General features: G+C 46.6%; 2 protein-coding genes across 5 annotated transcripts; one reads left to right on the top strand and one right to left on the bottom strand.

Moving 5' to 3' along the window:
* The first annotated feature begins 2838 nt into the window (after positions 1 to 2838).
* LOC144148070 (uncharacterized) lies at positions 2839 to 13110 on the top strand. The gene is made up of 13 exons (XM_077679687.1): positions 2839 to 2862; positions 2940 to 2996; positions 3075 to 3161; positions 4676 to 4729; positions 5041 to 5094; positions 5406 to 5459; positions 5771 to 5824; positions 6136 to 6189; positions 6501 to 6554; positions 6866 to 6919; positions 8328 to 8381; positions 10097 to 10850; positions 10936 to 13110. Exons 1-13 carry the CDS (start codon positions 2839 to 2841, stop codon positions 11172 to 11174), a joined length of 1593 nt encoding a protein of 530 aa, XP_077535813.1. The 3' UTR covers positions 11175 to 13110.
* A 78-nt stretch (positions 13111 to 13188) lies between these two features.
* On the bottom strand, positions 13189 to 18598 carry LOC144179516 (uncharacterized). 4 transcript variants are annotated; one of them, XM_077707909.1, is made up of 4 exons: positions 18274 to 18588; positions 17127 to 17329; positions 16703 to 16889; positions 13189 to 15346 (listed from the first exon to the last, which is right to left on the bottom strand). In XM_077707909.1, the coding sequence occupies exons 1-4, from the start codon at positions 18380 to 18382 to the stop codon at positions 14484 to 14486; spliced, it is 1362 nt and encodes a 453-aa protein (XP_077564035.1). In that variant the 5' UTR covers positions 18383 to 18588; the 3' UTR covers positions 13189 to 14483. The 4 variants fall into 4 exon arrangements, with proteins under 4 accessions (XP_077564035.1, XP_077564043.1, XP_077564049.1 ...); XM_077707917.1 differs by lacking the exon at positions 16703 to 16889 and having other exon boundaries at positions 18274 to 18598; XM_077707923.1 differs by lacking the exon at positions 16703 to 16889 and having other exon boundaries at positions 17262 to 17329; positions 18274 to 18598.
* Between the last annotated feature and the right edge of the window lie 331 nt (positions 18599 to 18929).

Genomic DNA, 18929 nt, shown 5'->3' with positions numbered 1-18929 from the left:
TGACTTTCATCCCCCATGTATCGCAACGGGCAACGATGCTAGACAGAGATGAATTTAATCGCAATTGGTCATCAGTTTCATGCCCAGTGGTATAAATTACGCAATAGTCGGCAAGAAGCAGAACAATCACTCTAGGTTCTGCACATGAGTACATATCATTTATATAAATGAGAAAAAGTGTAGCCCCAAGGACTGTCCCTGCCGCACCCCTGAAAGTACGCTTAAGGGATTGGAATTAGCGTTAGTTATTGTAACAAATTGGGTGCGATACGAAAGATAGGCTTGTACCCGTGATACCAAGTTACTATTTATGCCAGTCGTCTAAATTTAGTTAATAATTAGCTGTGTGGAACCCGGTCGAAGGTCTTAGCAAAATCAATAAATATTGCATCTGCTTGCAGGCTTGAGTAATGACCGATGCGAAGTCGTGGGTGATTTCAAGCAATAGTGTTGCGATGGACAGTCCTTTACGAAAGCCATGCTGTTTAGAGAAAGAGCATGTTGTTATTCTTCAAGTATGTTACAATAGTTTTATTAATTATACGCTCTAGTAGCTAGCAGCATGTACTTGTCAGTGATATGGGCCTGTAATTATCAATGTGCAGTCCATTGCCCGATTTGTAGATTGGTTCATTCCAAGCGCAAACCCAGTCAGCAGGCAATTGACATGTTCTGAGCGAGGCTGTGAATATAGTACAAAAAAATGGGGTTAGCTGCGCGGCATACCGTATTAAGAACGAATTGGACCCCTTGTCCGGGCCTGCAGATTTCTTCGCGTCGATTTGCAGCAGCAAGTTAAGAACACCTGCTTGGGTGATCGTGATACCAGGCATAGAAGAAACGTATTGGTGTACAAATTGAAGTGGCTCCGATTCATGCACGAATACCGACTGAAAGTACGAGTTGAAAGAATTTGCAACTATGTAGTCATCTGCCACTACATTGCCGCCTCCGTTGTTTTGTGGGTTCTTTTTTGAATGTGAGCTGTATAATCTTGTGTCTATCGAACCGTAATCCTGTAACTACTGTAATCTTGTGTTTATCAAACAGCACCATCGTGGGGTTGACCTGGACACGTGTTCATTCTGAGTATATATTTGCCTTTATGTGTAATAAAGACAGTTACGAGTTAGCGCCCTCTTGTGTGTCTTCTCTGCTTTCGCCCTGTCTCGACCGCTACTGAACGATGTATTATCCCTGTACTCGGAACCCTAACCCCTTCCATTCGTTCCTTCCTAAGCTTAGGACCTATAAAATGAAACAGTGAAGCTCAGGCAGTACAGATGCCGGTCTAGGAATTGGAAATGCAGCTACCGGATTTGATTTCAATCGCGGACCCACGATTCGGACGAAGAAATAAACACAGAGCGTCTCAGCGGTTTATTTTCCCTTCGCGAACACGCCGCGTACTAGAACACCCCCAAAACCTGGACAATCCAATTCAACTAAATGTTTCTCTCAATACATAGTGTATTCGTGGTCATAGCATGCTCACAGCGGGTGACGCGCACGAGCTTCAAACGGTAAGTAGAGGAAGCAATTCGAACAGCTATTCGATCACAGCATATAAAATGGTACCATGCTAAAGGAAGATACCATAAAGCGTATCAAAACCTCTTTGCCAAACCTCTTCCCCAAAAACTAATTTTGTGCGCGTAAGTGTGGCAATGTCGATCCCGGGGAATTTAAGCAATGTAGATCCCGGGATTTCACACCACATTACACTGGCCTCCGCGTATCATGTCCGTTCGTTCAGAACGACTTGTGTCACGTTCTTTGCGCTTGGAGGTGGTGGGCATTGTGCTGACTAGCAGTACCGTCTTCGCTGTGCACACCAGGAATATAAACGGGACAGTCGAGGTGGACTACATGACACTACCTTCAACGTGACGTTTCCTACGACGAGGAAATCTACGTACACCGTAAAAACATGCAGTGGAGGATGTCAGTGTACGACAAGTGTAAAGCTTCTCTTTACGTCTGTTGCCACGTATGTGTGAGATCAGCAAAGTTTTCTTATGAAGGCGAAAAAAAAAAACGAAACAGCCGTGTGGGGTAGTTTCGTCGCATGTTAACCATCCCCATGGGGTGTATATTGATCCGTAGCCCTCCACTACTGCGGGGTTCAAAGCCCATGTGGCTTCGGAGCGTGAAACCAAAATTTGATAGCACCTCAAGCGTTGTCAACCCTTTTTTCCAATAGGCGCAACGCCATACCGGGAAACTTACAGAGGGTGGTTGTGCTAGGTACTTAGGGAAATGCATGCGTAAGTACGTGAAGGGAAAATCTATATATTACATTATGTGACAAAAATTCATCAGGACTCCCGAAGGTTTTGGCCACGAGACCGTTTAGAAGTATACACCTTTTCACGGGTGAACCCTCGAACCAGCGACTTCAAGGGGGCGCCCTGAGGATGAGAGTACGCTCCCAGTGTTGCCGTCTTGGACTGGGCTGTGAAAAATGTGTCCTGGGCATCGTTGCACCGCGTAGTCTACGACTTCCTGCAGCTGTTTTTTAAGTTATTCCATTGTTTCGCCGACATGTCATATTCCCATGAGGGGTCTAGCGGCCAGCATTGTGCAGTTCACGGCTGCACAAACAATCAGCGGAAGAGAAATGTTCTGGGTGCAATCGTGTGTCCGCAACACAGTACGCCTCGCAACAGTTGTAAGTGCGATATGTTCGCGCTTCACCGATTTCCTGCTGCAGCGGAGCTGCGACAACAGTGGATCGCTGCGGTTAATCGTAAAGACTTCACGGTCACTGCATCGTCCCGTGTGTGCTCGGAGCATTTTGTGGGCGGCAAAAGAACGCCGGAAAACGCTGTTCCAATGATGCACTTGGGCTACAACAGAAAGGTATGTACATACGTTCCCGGTTTCGCTTAGAAGTGCGCAGAAAATGTGACGCTGCCGTTTAATCGCGCTGGCTTCAGGTGATCGTCGGACGACGCCGACTAGTGAGGCACGAACATGTACCGCAAGCAAAAAAGGTAAGTCTCCAAGTTGCGCGTAAGGCTCGTCGATTTGGGCAGCGGATGTACCAACTACCTACCTCGCTTGTTTTGCAGAAACGCGGTCTCAACGACCCGGGCCCGTCAAACGCGGTTGACGTGCCGGCAACGTCTAGTGTGCAACTGCAACCCTACCCAAATGCTGTAAGTGTTGCTTTCGCGTTCAGCATGCAGTTCCGTCGTGGTGAGCGACTACCTGTGATCGCTCTCGGCGGTCATGGTAGTGTACGTTAGAACAGGTATCACTGGTCTGAATTGTGACTGTCAAGGGGAAACTTCACGTGGCCTTTTAAAGAAATTTCTAAAATGTTAGTATGGTTTGCGTGACAGTCGTTCATGCTACAGCTAAGTATTAGTTAGAGACTAGCGCATGTTTCTCGTATGAAATCGGTAGGAATTGGTAAAAAAAAAAAAAAACACCTCGAAAGCCTGTGCAAGTACTTATTAAAATTTGGGCAAGGTCGAAAAATGCGTCGCAGCCCCCCACCCCCCCTGCATAAGTGTGCTGTCAGAAGAAAAAAAAAAAGCAGCTGCTTTGTGCTTCCTCATAATCGCTGAGGAGACTCTTCTCTTACTGATAATTCCGAGCAAATCCCGGAATTGTGAATCCACACGTGCAGGGGTAGTTACAAGAACTTCCAATCACAACAAGGGCTCATGAAGCACTTTTTTTTGTTAAGGGGTAAACATTTTTGGTTGTGAATCAGAGTTTTAAAACATCCTGCTGCACAGCAGGCTTTTAATAATGCAGATGTACTTTCTTTGCACCTACCTGCATAATAGTTGAACGATAGCTTGGTGGGCTAGTTGGTGATGCCTATTAACAGGGTTACCAGTGAATGCAGACGAGGACACGGACGGAAGAAACGACAGCACAGGTCAGCTCCTTTTTTTGTCATTTCTTCCTTCCGTGTCCTCATCTGCATGCGCTGTTAACCCTGTTAATAATAGTTACCCCACAAGAGAACTGAGAACATCCCCTGTGCAGCTTTGTGTAATGCAATCTGTGGCAACATTATGCAGTCCATGATTCAGTTTGGTATGTGTAATGCGGGGAGCATCTGCCGTGACTTCAAATCAACTAGATGACTCGACAGTAAGTACGTAGTGTCATTACTATTGTTTCTTTGCATGCTTCATAGCAGACTTTTCATGAAAAGCACACTAGTAGCCTGCATTGTTTGCATTTGTATTTTTTCACCTAGTAAGAACACGAGTACACCCGCCGCGGTGGCTCAGTGGCTAAGGCGTTGCGCTGCTGAGCACGAGGTCGCGGGTTCGATTCCCGGCCGCGGCGGCCGCTTTTCTGATGGAGGCGAAAAGCAAAAACGCCGGTGTGTACGAGATTTCGGCGCACGTTAAAGATCCCCAGGTGGTCAAAATTAATCCGGAGCCCTCCACTACGGCGCGCCTCATTGCCTGCGTTGCGTCGGCGCGTTAAACCCTACAATCAATCAACTCACAGTTTCCTCGTTCTTTTGTTTACATGCTTCACAGCAAGCTTTACTTAAAGCAGGTGCTCATCCTTTGTGTCTGCCAGCATTAACGGCTATGCAGAAATACGTTTGGGAATTGGAAAGCTCTTCCATGCAGCATTGCGTACTGCAGTGTGTGGTGACAGAACGCAGTCTGATTGGGTCTCGACACCTCTCGTGCAGCAGCCGTCTGGTGTGGCCGAGCCCGCTCCTTCAGGCCAACTTCAGGACTCCGAGGTAAGTCTAGCGCTAGTCCTGTGTGGTCTCCACTTATTGTCCAGCCTTACCGTGCTACCTAACTATGTTTCACAGTTCAAATCAACTAGCCCACATTAATACGTTCACACGTACACAGTTTTCTCGTTCTTTTGTTTACGTGCTTCGCGGCAAGATTTACTTACAGCAGGTGCGCATACTTTGTGTCTGCCAACATTAATGGCTATGCAGAAATACGTTTGGGAATTGGAAAGCTCCTCCATGCAGCATTGCGTACTGCAGTCTGTGGGGACAGAACGCAGTCTGATTGGGTCTCAACATCTCTCGTGCAGGAGCCGTCAGGTGTGGCTGAGCCCGCTCCTTCAGGCCAACTTCAGGACTCCGAGGTAAGTCTAGCGCTAGTCCTGTGTGGTCTCCACTTATTGTCCAGCCTTACCGTGCTACCTAACCATGTTTCACAGTTCAAATCAACTAGCCCACATTAATACGTTCACACGTACACAGTTTTCTCGTTCTTTTGTTTCCGTGCTTCGCGGCAAAATTTACTTAAAGCAGGTGCGCATCCTTCGTGTCTGCCAGCATTAATGGCTATGCAGAAGTACGTTTGGGAATTGGAAAGCTCCTCCATGCAGCATTGCGTACTGCAGTCTGTGGGGACAGAACGCAGTCTGATTGGGTCTCAACATCTCTCGTGCAGGAGCCGTCAGGTGTGGCTGAGCCCGCTCCTTCAGGCCAACTTCAGGACTCCGAGGTAAGTCTAGCGCTAGTCCTGTGTGGTCTCCACTTATTGTCCAGCCTTACCGTGCTACCTAACCATGTTTCACAGTTCAAATCAACTAGCCCACATTAATACGTTCACACGTACACAGTTTTCTCGTTCTTTTGTTTCCGTGCTTCGCGGCAAAATTTACTTAAAGCAGGTGCGCATCCTTTGTGTCTGCCAGCATTAATGGCTATGCAGAAGTACGTTTGGGAATTGGAAAGCTCCTCCATGCAGCATTGCGTACTGCAGTCTGTGGGGACAGAACGCAGTCTGATTGGGTCTCAACATCTCTCGTGCAGGGGCCGTCAGGTGTGGCTGAGCCCGCTCCTTCAGGCCAACTTCAGGACTCCGAGGTAAGTCTAGCGCTAGTCCTGTGTGGTCTCCACTTATTGTCCAGCCTTACCGTGCTACCTAACCATGTTTCACAGTTCAAATCAACTAGCCCACATTAATACGTTCACACGTACACAGTTTTCTCGTTCTTTTGTTTCCGTGCTTCGCGGCAAAATTTACTTAAAGCAGGTGCGCATCCTTTGTGTCTGCCAGCATTAATGGCTATGCAGAAGTACGTTTGGGAATTGGAAAGCTCCTCCACGCAGCATTGCGTACTGCAGTCTGTGGGGACAGAACGCAGTCTGATTGGGTCTCAACATCTCTCGTGCAGGAGCCGTCAGGTGTGGCTGAGCCCGCTCCTTCAGGCCAACTTCAGGACTCCGAGGTAAGTCTAGCGCTAGTCCTGTGTGGTCTCCACTTATTGTCCAGCCTTACCGTGCTACCTAACCATGTTTCACAGTTCAAATCAACTAGCCCACATTAATACGTTCACACGTACACAGTTTTCTCGTTCTTTTGTTTCCGTGCTTCGCGGCAAAATTTACTTAAAGCAGGTGCGCATCCTTTGTGTCTGCCAGCATTAATGGCTATGCAGAAGTACGTTTGGGAATTGGAAAGCTCCTCCATGCAGCATTGCGTACTGCAGTCTGTGGGGACAGAACGCAGTCTGATTGGGTCTCAACATCTCTCGTGCAGGGGCCGTCAGGTGTGGCTGAGGCCGCTCCTTCAGGCCAACTTCAGGACTCCGAGGTAAGTCTAGCGCTAGTCCTGTGTGGTCTCCACTTATTGTCCAGCCTTACCGTGCTACCTAACCATGTTTCACAGTTCAAACCAACTAGCCCACATTAATACGTTCACACGTACACAGTTTTCTCGTTCTTTTGTTTACGTGCTTCGCGGCAAGCTTTACATAAAGCAGGTGCGCATACTTTGTGTCTGTCAACATTAATGGCTATGCAGAAATACGTTTGGGAATTGGAAAGCTCCTCCATGCAGCATTGCGTACTGCAGTCTGTGGTGACAGAACGCAGTCTGATTGGGTCTCGATATATCTCGTGCAGGGGCCGTCTGGTGTGGCCGAGTCCGCTCCTTCCGGCCAACCTCAGGACTCCGAGGTAAGTACACAGTTTATTCCTTCTTTTTTTACGTGCTTCACAACAAGCTTTCCTTAAAGACCAGAATACATGGAGCGAACTTTAACGAGTAAGTTCACACAGTGGAAAATCTGCCATGGCAGGATGCCATATCTTCATCAAGCCGAACTACCTGGAACAAAGGCACAGTGCCCTGTGCCGCATCGCTGCTGGGTTGGTCTCAGTATGGCTTACTGAACCTCTGTGCCCATTATCAATGGCGGCGTTCAGTAAACAGACCCGGTTAAGGTGCTTCCTGCTTGGGTTGTACGTTGTTTGACGATTCTACTTGAGTCAGGGGCATTTCTTGTACTGAAATATTCGAGTTCTCAGAAGCGCTAAAGGCAATAGGGTAAAAAACAACGAATTCCTCCAGGGAGATTTGAATTGGTGACTCCCAGAACATGAAGCTGGCATTTTACCTCTAGTCCCCCTCAACAGATGGCACCTATGTACAAAATACAGCATGTCAAACTTGGCCCTGAATACATACGGCTGGCTGTTTCTAGTTTTTCGTTGTATTTGAGAGGCTCTCGCAGTAATACCGCCCGTTCCTGACTCGCCGATCTTGCATATGGGGCCCATGTTGCTGGTAATGCAAGTTATGTATTATGTATTTAACCTAATAAAAGCTATCATACATGCCTATCTCGGTGGCACAAGCCACAGCAGTTGGGTCGGGACCGTGTTTCGCTTGGGGCCTAAGCAAACAGAGTTGTGCGCGGACTTCAATTGATCTCACCTCATTTTCCTTAAGCGATCTCAGATTTACAGTCCGTTTTTTTTTTAGCTCGAGTAGGTGCGAGTCAAGCGTACGTCTATCAAACTCTTCCAAAGCAGCCATCTGCAGCAGGCTGTACAGGTGCCCCAAAAAGTAAACGTAGCACAGCTTCGTGAAATTACACTAATTTCTATTTTATCCGGCTGTCAGTTAAACAGAATATGTGCAGCCCAATTCTGTCCAAGAATGATTTTCTTGAAATGTCACTTTGATGTTGCTGGCTAAGCACATGGCATAGAAATCCGCTCAGTCTCCAACACGTGCTTCGTTTACTTTTTTTGGCACCTGTACATGCCATGGAGGGGGAATCGGAAGACCTGATTGGTTCCTTCGGTTTGTCGCTTCACCACCGCCGAACTTCTGTCCCAGCTAGATTTGGCAGCGAACGTATTTTCTGCCATCGTGCACTGCCTGGCGCTGTTCATCGTCTTTTCGTCGCATATTCACTGCATGTATTCGGGCCTTAAACAGATGCACTTTCTTTGTGCCTGCCTGCATTAATGGCTATGCAGAAATACGTTTTGGAAAGCTGCTCCGTGCAGCATTGCATACTGAAATCTGTGGTGACAGAGTGAAGTGTCTGATTGCATTGTATCATCTCTCTTGCAGGAGCCATCTCATGTGACATGGCCCTCGTGTTCGGACCAACTTGAGAACTTTGAAGTAAGCACATAATTTATTCCTTCTTTTCTTTACACAGCAGACCTAGCTTAAAGGGGTCGTGAAAAGATTTTCAAAAACATTGTGTTGTGTGTGCACTTATAACTGTAGAACCTTAGTAAACAAACAACGCATACCCGTTTCGTCGTCCGATATCGACAAATAGGAAAACAAATGCAGTTACAATTTCACCGAGGCTTTCCTCCTCAACCCATGAAGTGACGTTTCAGTAAGTCAGTAAGAAGCCAATCATAGTTCTTCCTCGTCTGCACAATATGTTGGCATAGAGCGGGCTTGCAAAGGGTCAGATAAAGCTACAACATCGGCGCCATGATGAAACTCGCCCTGCACTGAACAGGAAATGTCTGATCTCTGATACGACTGATCAACACGGTCGAACTTTCAGTCAACAACGCGGGTGAGTGGCGCAGGCGGAAGTAACCACGTTTAATCTAAACTGGGCATTCGTAAACTGTTTACGCTGTTTCACACGACTCTAAACTGTCGTTTTGCTAGCTGATATTCTTGCACAAGTTTGCCAACGTCTGTCTCACGTAGCCTGTAATGTGAGTATCGCGAACGTGAAACTTCTGACCTGACGAGATAAATGACCGAACGCTTAAACTGATTGATTATTACATAAACCCATTTATCGAAGGAACTTCGAGTAGCCGGAACTTAAATCCTGTCCATCATTTACTCATCAAGCGCAAAAATAACTCCGAGTCGCACTATCACGCAGGGCGACTGCAATAAACAATGCTGTTAACGCTGTTTCGTTGATTGTATATGCTCCCTTTTGGCTAACTGCAGAAGCATTCACAAGTAAGTTTCAGTTTCAGTTTATTTCTTTTCATCACATAGATGAGCGTAGGCACGGGAAAAAAGCGACTTGGTGTATGTAGCTTGAGGAGACCCGAGCCCCCCTTTTACATGGCAGTTAAACCTCTGGGTTGATTAGAATTTATGAAAACACAGACTTCTGGGTTACACATGCAAAGAGGCCTTTATGCAGCAGTTTTTCGCCGCACACGCATCTCACGTCGATAATGTAGTGGATAAAGAGTCCGACTAGGCTGGCCGTAACGTTGAACTGGCCCGGAGGCCATAAGTTTGAATCGCACCCAGGGCTTTTTTTTTTTTTTGCTTGAGCGGTTTTGGGCCATTTTATCCAAAAAAGGTAAGATTCTGAAGCGAATTCGGCACAAGAACGTGGAATTCAGCAGGGAAACTGGCTACAAACTACAAACAGCCAGTAGGTTTGAATTCTGCTGCAATGGTTGCCAGATAACTGAATTGTTCACAACACCGCTCACGTCGATAGAAAACTGTTTTTTGGCAACGAATGAAGGATGCATTATTTTTAAAAGATCGGGTTTACAGCTTTGCAGAATAATATACACAAAGAACGTTGAACGCGTTGAACTCTCGAATGTACTTGACGTGATGTCACTCTAGTTGCGCTGCCGACCGAAGACGCGCGCATAGTCGCTTGCGATGCGCCTCAAAACGAGAATTTCAAAGGCACCTCCTAAATTCCAGAAGCAATGAATTGTGAAAATATTTGGGATTTATGTTCTTAAAATGTCGTACAAGTAGACAAAATTAAGCAAAGACAAATGCATTTTCTCTTCACGACCCCTTTAAAGGCATTGCAAAAGATAGTGAAAAATGTGTTTTTTATGCTTATAGTAATATCATATTTGCCCTGTTGACAGGCATCAAGAAAGGAAAAGTGGACACAGTGGGAGCAGGTGTCGCATTGCGACCATAACTACAGTACAACAAGGCTGGAGCCATTTAAGAGGCACTATGTGCTTGCATCTAGCCTCAGTGAAAATGACTGCGTGTTTTACACGGGCGTAGCCAAGGCTGTCTTTGATCAGCTGGCCAAAGCAGCAAGTATTGAGGCGACGAAGACATTCGTGAGCCTGTCCGTCGAAGACCAGCTGCTACTTACCTTGATGAGGCTGCGTCTTGGTCTTCTGTACGGACATTTGGCAAGAGTGTTCAACGTATCTGTGACAGGCGCCCACAATATTTTCAAACATATGTTGTCAGTGCTCACCACTATAATGAAAAAAGTGGTGATATGGCTACCAAGAGCAGTAATAAGAAATAGCACGCCCCCTTCTTTCATCAGTAATGGGTTTGAGAAGACCACCTGTATCATCGACTGTTCAGAGATTGTCTTGCAGCGACCGAAGAAGCTTATGCCGAGAGCTCAGACGTACAGCAGCTACAAAGCAAGGAACACCGTGAAGTTTTTGATGGCCATCGCGCCGAATGGCTACATAATGTACGTCTCAGCAGCATATGGTGGGCGTGCATCGGACAAATTTATAACCAGTGACTGTGGGGTAGAAGATTACCTTGGTCCAGGGGACGAAATCATGGCCGATCGGGGCTTCACACTGAGCCCGAACCTGAATGTTCAAGGTGTGAAGTTGAACATGCCTGCATTCACCAGAGGTAAGTGCTGAAGTGCCAGTATTTTTTTGCTTTGGCTTGGTGGGATAACCTTTTGTTGTTTCGCTAACTGTTCATTCTCTTCCAGGAAAGTCTCAACTTACTGAGAAGCAAGTTACCCAGACTAGGAGGATTGCCTCTGTTAGGATTCATGTAGAGAGGGCCATCAACCGTGTCAAAACATACAGGATATTTCAGCAGGCATTACCCATCAAGTCGAAGAAGTCTATCACTGCAATGATCTTTGTTTGTGCTGGACTTTGCAATTTGAAGAGCCCATTGATTGCTAGCCGAAAGCCTGAGGGCCCAGTTATTGTAAACAGCTGAAAGACTGAGTAGGAGTGGCCGTCATCTTCACCAGCCAGCTTGTGTCCACTGCAGGACGAAGGCCTCTTACATATTTCCACAACCGTTCCTGTCTTGCAATGCCCTAGTCAATTCTGTCTTGCAATGCCCTAGTCAATTCTTTGCCTCCAAATGTTCTGATTTCATCCTCCAATCGAATCAATTGTCGTCCTCCAATTCCAGTCCTGTCTCAGTCCACTGGTTGTCAGTTCGCCACATTACATGCCTAGCCCACGTCCACTTTATTTTTTTCTGACAACAGCGAAAACTAGCAATTCCATGTGTCGAGATTTTCGCAAAAGTAATCCATAGTCTTCCGCCATGGTCAATCTTGTAGCACAGGTGTAGTTTTGCCGCGTTAAACCACCATCATCAACAGCTTACTTAGGTCCTTTGCCGCATGAAGGCCCCTCCCATCGACCTCCAACTGCTACTGTCCTGCGCTGCTCGAGTCCATTCTTTGCCCCCAGATTTCCTTATTTCTTCCCTCCATTGAGTTCGTTCTAGTTTCATCTCTCGGTACTGTGTTACCCCGTTGTCCCACCGGTTGTCGTTTCACCGTACTACGTAGCCAGCCCACGTCCAGCCAGGTGGGATCCCAACCCACGACCTCCACAATACGCGTCTGGTGCGATCATTTTTTTTTTCCAGCTGTGATACCATCTACTCGTGTTTGCTCCCTGATTCAGGAAGCTTGTTTCCTGTCCGTGAGTGTTACTCCTATCACCATTCGTTCCGTGGCCTGTTGGGCCACCTAGGTTTGCTTTTTGGTTGTATGGTAACCTGCCAAATTTTCAGAAAGCTCCATGTTATGGCTGGCAGAATGCATTGATTGCATACTCTTGTTTTGAGCGATAGTGGTAGCTTTTGTTTACTTGGAGTGTTTTGCCAAGTGCACCTCAGCTCATACCTATTCTGTGCCGGCTCTCTCTTTAGGTCAGCACACATAACCTGTCCAAGGTAATTATACTCTTCTACTTGCTCTGGACTTTTGTTAGACATGCTGAAGAGGGCGCTTTCGGCATGTTTATTTGTCGTCACTTAAAATTTGTCGACCCACGGCCAAGGTTTTTGATTGTAGTGCCTCGAGCATTTTTTTGGAGATGCTTTGCCGACTCACTGAGCAAGTCTGTGTCGTCTGCAAATCTCAAATGGTTCGAGTATTTTCCATTTAGCCTTAGTCCTGCATTGTCCCAGTCAAGCGTCCTAAATATATATGTATATTTTAATTTGAGCTGCCATATCTTCTATTTGAGTTTGTTTTCTGATCTGGGATGCTCATTTCCTATCCCCGAGTGTTACTACTAATGTCCTTTATAATGCTTGTTGGGCTAAGTTTTCCATCAATGTGCTTAGGGAGGTGTTAGGTTTCTGCCCCATAAGTCATGAGTGGCAGATCCATCACTTGTACCTTAGTACAGGGAGCTTGGTGTTCATTTTCTGAATGCGTTTAGTGAATGCCCCCAGCCCATCTTAATAATTCTGCACCGCATATTTTTATGATGTGGTTCAGCAATCACAACTTTGTCTTCCACCTCTTGTAATTTATTAGCTATGCTAAAAGTGACATTTTTGTTTCTTGACCATTACTTTGTTTCTTCACATTCACCTTAACTTATTAAAGCCTTCTGAGCTTAGTTCGAGTATTTTGCAATCATTCTGTTGCACTGAAAGAAATGTTACCAAATCCTAGGTAACCCTACCGAGACAGGCTGGAAACAACCTTGGAGAGATATTGCCTTTTTGCCGTACTCCTTCTTGCTCGTAAACTTTTCACTCTTTTTGCAAAGGAATATCTTGCCCATGCATCCCGTATCCTGTGTATGTTTCTCGGACCTCTATTCCCTGGTCCTTCAGTACTTCCAGTACTCCAGCAGTGTTTGCATAATCAAGGGCTTTTCATGATCTATAAATGCAATGTAAATGGCATTATCAGGCCATTTGGACTTCTCTATTACCTGCTTGTGATCTTGTGTAAGTGACAATAAACAGTGCGTGCAAGGATGGCATATGGCATTTAATTTCACTGCAATAACACGGCATCTGCATTTTCCATGCTCACTAGAAACAACGTACAGGGCCACATGTGGTTACCTGGCATTTCCATGCTCTCGAGATTGCATTATAAACATACAGGTCACTGGCAACTGTCTTGCACAAGTGTTATGCAGATTCAGGTGGGTTCAGCAGCACCATAGCAAGGTGAGCTAGGCAACATTGGTACTTCAAGAAATCTTCAACACTTATTCGAGGCAAAATGCATAGTAGCATAACTTGCACCGCTTCATACTTATAAAAAGCAGGCATTTGTTTTTGAAAACACAAAACGCTGAAGTATCAGTGACATACATCCAGAAGGGCTTACAAGCTATGAGAAAACTTTGCGGCTTGTGGGTGAAGGGGGTAATTCACAGCTTTCTTTAAATGCAGTTAACTGAACCATGCAGGCCTAAAAGGAGTGTTCAGCACAAGCATTAACCAAAAGATGCTACATTTACCTGCTCAACGATTTCAAGCAATGCGTTGCTGAAGGCTGATAAGTTGTTTCAACAATGCCCGACATCTCTAGCCAATCAAAAAATTCTAGCGTAGTCGGTCTGGTACTTCAAAAGTCACGAGAAAAAAATCCCTTGGCTTAGTTAAGTGTGCCAGGTGGGAGCTGGCCACTGGCCCACCTTTTCAGGTTTGACACAGGTGATCACACAATTTCTTTACAGCAAACACTAAATGAATAAGCTTTCTTTCTCGGTGTATGAAGGGGGAAGAGTAGATGTCACGGAAAAAAACTGCCAAGGCAGCTTGAACAGCACCCTACACCCAATCACGGAAGCGAGACATTGCACCAGCAGTAAAAAAATGGCTCTGTGCCACCCCCAGACAGGAAAACATTTACCATACAGCATCACGTAATTACAGCAGTTGAAAAGGCAGAATATATGTAAGGTGAGAGAGATAAAAAAATACATAAAAACAAAGCCCCAGAGCAGGGATGTTACAGCATTACACAAAATTAAACACTGAGATTTAAAACTTTCATACATTGTTTTCAAACTCAAATACCGAAAAAACTTAATCTCACTACACATCAGCACTGACACAGTAGGGGGGACACTAAAAAGTTAGCAGTTTCAGCTGTCTCTGCTTAACTTATGCAATTCTGCACACAGTTTTTCCTTGAAGGGGCGATTTTAAATTGATGCGCAGCAGCAGTGTTGTGCATGACCCGGTATCATGGCATTTGCCCCGAATGTGTGGGAAAGTGGGCTGAATTTATGCACCTCGGCATGTTGACTAACTAACATTTGTGCTGTGCTTAGAGCTCGCAAACAGTGGCATAATCCCGGCAAACTGCCAGCTCTCCGCTCGCGTACCGTTCTTCCAGCTCTGGCAGCAGCTGACAAAATAAAACGTGTGCAGCCTTGGTATGCATTCATTTATGTAAGTGCTGTCAAAAGGCACCTCGACCAAAATGCTGCTTTTCACGCTCCACACGTAAAAGTAACACAGCTTTCGGCTGGTGCAGTACAACTGAAATTGCACTTGGGCATAGTATCCATTTGGGCCATTTCGTGCAAGAACGTAAGTGTTACCTACATTTCTGACATCGTACTTTCCCGAGCAGACTAGCTCTTTGCAATCCATGACAAACGGGCACTTTACTTCCAGTATTCCTGAAGTCTGTTCTACAAGGCCATCAGGAGAGGCCGACAACCAGGGCATAACCACCAAAACAACTGTGCCGCATGGTGTCGTAGCCAACCCTGTTTCACTAGTGAACTGGTTACGTGCAAGAGATTCGTACCTTTTCCCATGTTTCGTGGCAGCATTTCCAGAAAATGTACTCTGTATAATACTGCGCACTGCCTTTTCACAAGAGGTGGTACTTCTTTTGGGCACCTTTTTCACATTTGATGCAGTTATTCGTAACTGCCGCGCCACCATCCAGAGCTCTGTATTCTGGTTTCTGGTCTTCTTCTCCAGTTCTGCCACTGCCCTCGGCGTTAGAGCAACGAACTTCTTATAAAAGTCACTGCACCGAGTGCAGCTCCCAGGAAGGGTACTAGGAGTCTTGTGGGTGCTGTGTGGCTGGGGCTGGTCTTGCACAGGCCTTGCTTGACGGACTGGAGCATGGAAAGTTTGGCATAGTAGGGTGCCTGGAAGTTTGAAAAGGGAGAACACGGCGAGAAACATCTTAGTTCTTCCTTTTAGGAGCATAAGTAAAAAAGAGTGAACGTATTGAAGTTAGCTGGAGTAAATTTAATGATTAACCAAATGAAATTATCTGACACATACTGAATATTGATAAACAAATATATCCACATAAACATGACTGAAATCAATCTGGCATGAAATGACTGACTACCAAAGCTGTGGCTGCATTGCCTCAACCTAGACCATGATAGCATACATCAATGATTGATCTCCTCACTGATGTTCAAAGTGGAGTCAAGAATCATAGAAGTGACAGTCATCCTACTCCTCTCCAAGATGATTTCTCCTCATATCGAGAGGGATCAACCACATTCACTGTGGCTTTGCTTCAAATGTGAAGGTGGAAGCCATAAATTCTTGTTCCATGCAACACGTGAGCATACAAAAAATCAGAGCTTGAGCTGGGGAGTGTGGACTAGGAAGGGCAAACGGCAGTGCTGGAGGAGGGCTCTGAGAAGGGGTGATGGACTGTATTGATTGATTGCAGGGTTTAACGCGCCGACGCAACGCAGGCGATGAAGCGCGCCGTAGTGGAGGTCTCCGGATTAATCTCGACCACCTGAGGATCTTTAACGCTCGCCGAAATCTCGTACACACAGGCGTTTTCGCTTTCCGCCTCCGTAAGAAAAGCGGCCCACGGCCGGGAATCGAACCTGCAACCTCGTGCTCAGCAGCGCAATGCCTTAGCCACTGAGCCACCGCAGCGGGAGGGTGATGGACTGCAGAACATTCTGGATGCGCCTAATACATACGCCGCCTCAGTCACAGCCAGGTAGACCGAGAAAATATGCCATGGAGGAAGAGGCTAAAGCGGTTTCGAAATGCCACTCGTAACTGCCACAGGGAGGAAGTGGCTACGTATGAAGCTGCAGCAGCGGCCTGACTAAAGCAACTTGAAGTTCTAAACATCCTCTGTAACTTCGTTTCTGTGTGCAACGATGTTAGTAAAAGTGTGGACAGCTTCACTGCCAAACTTGAAACACAGTCAGAGGAAGGCACGTGCCATTTTCTCTGCTAAAAAGAAAACTTTCTACACTGTTCAGTCAGGAATTTAGACCTGGGCCCGTTTGCCCGAACACGATAAGTGTGGGAATAAGTTCTCAGCTACGACTTTAGCGCTGTCTAGGTAATAATTCGTTTGCCCGAAACTGATGCAAGCACTCGGGTGAGGTGGCATTTCCGTCTGGTTTTCTGGCAACCGGCTTATTTGCTGTGGCCGACTTTGACTTATTGACGTCTTATTCGTAAGTGGGAACTTATGCGTACGGGCAAACGGGCCCTGATGTAAGACATTGTACCTGGAATGCTGAAGAGGTCTGGATATCCTGAATCTCTCTGCATTTCATGAATTTCCCCTTCAGAGAGCAGCACATTCGCAGCTGCCGGCTGTCGCTGCACCTCGGGGTCCACAGTGGCCGGTTGAAGGTGAAAAGTCATTTCGGCAATTTTGCCGGGCTGCACGTTGCGCTTGGTTCCCTGGTTCCACTGCGCCACAACATCAGTACATGCCCTGCCTGTCAGACCCAGTGTCACAGCACAGTCGACCTTCCAGAGTATTGCGCCTACATGGCTGCATACACGTGCTTCACCTGCCATGCAGGTGCATCCGCCGCGCAAAACCCTTCCACCGATCTCTGCTGAAACCCACGCACGGTGGTTTTGTTTGTTTACAGCTTGGGAAGGCCCAACCTCGGCCTTTAAAATGACAACTTGGTCATTCACCTTGTGCACCATGACCTTCCCCACCCATCCGGACTGCAAGTAATTGAAAGATGGCAGCGACTTGTAACAGGCAACATCTTTCAGATCACATGCTTTCGTGTGCAGCAGGTAATACGTGATGTCTGGCCCTCTCACGTCTGGCCAGTCCCGTGTGTCATCTGACCAATCACAGATGTCATCAGGGTGGGTGTAGACCAGGGTTTCTGCAAAGAATGAAAAAAAAAGGAGTCAGATAAAAAAAAAAGAGCTTTCACGTGTATCAAACACGGAGAAGTCAGAACAGTAAGGCCAAGCAGGAACGTCGAAAGCAGCGCACCAGTCCCAGCCACCACTGGCAGACATATCCCACCCCACAGAGGTATAAAGCTACAGCTGACAAGCAGTATTGAGCTGGTTGGTTCTTCCTTACACATAGTAACAAGCAAAAGCCACTGAAACGATCAGGAACCAGCAGGAATTGAACTTCGGTTTTTAAGTGCTATAACTTCACTGCTCCGCAGCGGCGAGTTAAGAAAACAAATGGATATTACGCAGACGCGTGTGCGCACACCAAATAGTTTCCGCTGTTTCCTTTTCCAACGCCCGGCGAGGGCGATACGGATAGAACAAAATTGACAGCTTGCCAAAATCAGTGCCTGCCTAATTTGAGCGCGCCGTTCTGCCAACGGCGTGTATGTACTCCAGCTAAAGCAACAATCGCTGATGCATTCTCGTTCACACAACGAAAACGGTAGTGCGCGCTAATCCCAACCCGCTGCAGCGCTAACAAACCGATGCCTAAAAACGGTGATACGCATAGAACAAAATTGACAGCTCGCCAGAATCATAGTGCTTCCCTAATTTGCGCGCGCCGTTCCGACAACGGCGTGTGTGCATGTACTCCAGCTAAAGCAACACTCGCAATCACTGAACGCGAATACGTTCCCACCACAGAAACGGCAGTGCGCGCTAATCCCAACCCGCCGCAGCGCTAACAAACGATGGCTAAAAACGGGGCGGCCTGCAGTCTGAGACTGAGGGGCGGCAATGCTCCCAGTAAGGGAAGCAGCCATCAGCCCAGATGCACGCTTATGAGCACCACGCGTGAATGACCACAGCAAAGAATAACATGTTCGATCAAGCAGAACGAAATGAGTATGATACTCACCGGTAACAAGCACCTCCCGGGTATGTTGTTGGTTTGGTGGACTGTGAGATGGGCCTGGCATTTCGTCGTCATCAACGTCGCGGTCCGCACCCGCACCCGCACCACTCATGGCTAATAGCCACACCACCGTTCCGCGCAAACAATAACACCAATGAGGGGGTGAAATATCGAAATAGAACAAAAATACCGCTCCCAAGAGGGACCGCACAGGCTACCGTGAACGTACGCCGCCACACTCTTCACAGCTCAGCATGGCGGTTCGTTAAACCCCGACGCTAGGTGTCGCGTCCGCCAAGATGGCGTCGCGCAGCGGTCAAAATATAAAAAGGTGTATAGTCACCTCAAGAAGACAGAAGGAATACGAGTTTATTCAACTTGTGCTGAACACCTTCTCCTGAGCATGCTGAAGCTCGCTTCAAATTCTATCCTAGTTTGGTCCGAGGAGCTCACGTGCAAGCGTAATAGTAGTACTAATTTGTAGCTGGTACTTCATCTCACTGCAAATATAATTGGTTGATTGATTTATTGATTGATTAATAATTGATTGATTGATTGATTGATTCGTTGATTGATTGATTGATTGATTGATTGATTGATTGATTGATTGATTGATTGATTGATTGATTGATTGATTGATTGATTGATTGATTGATTGA

This window comes from Haemaphysalis longicornis, unplaced genomic scaffold (genome assembly GCF_048455015.1).
Source record: "Haemaphysalis longicornis isolate Haplotype H1 unplaced genomic scaffold, Haemaphysalis longicornis Haplotype H1 scaffold_1, whole genome shotgun sequence".
Lineage (NCBI taxonomy): Eukaryota > Metazoa > Arthropoda > Arachnida > Ixodida > Ixodidae > Haemaphysalis > Haemaphysalis longicornis.
This window is presented reverse-complemented; position numbering and strand designations above follow the sequence as displayed.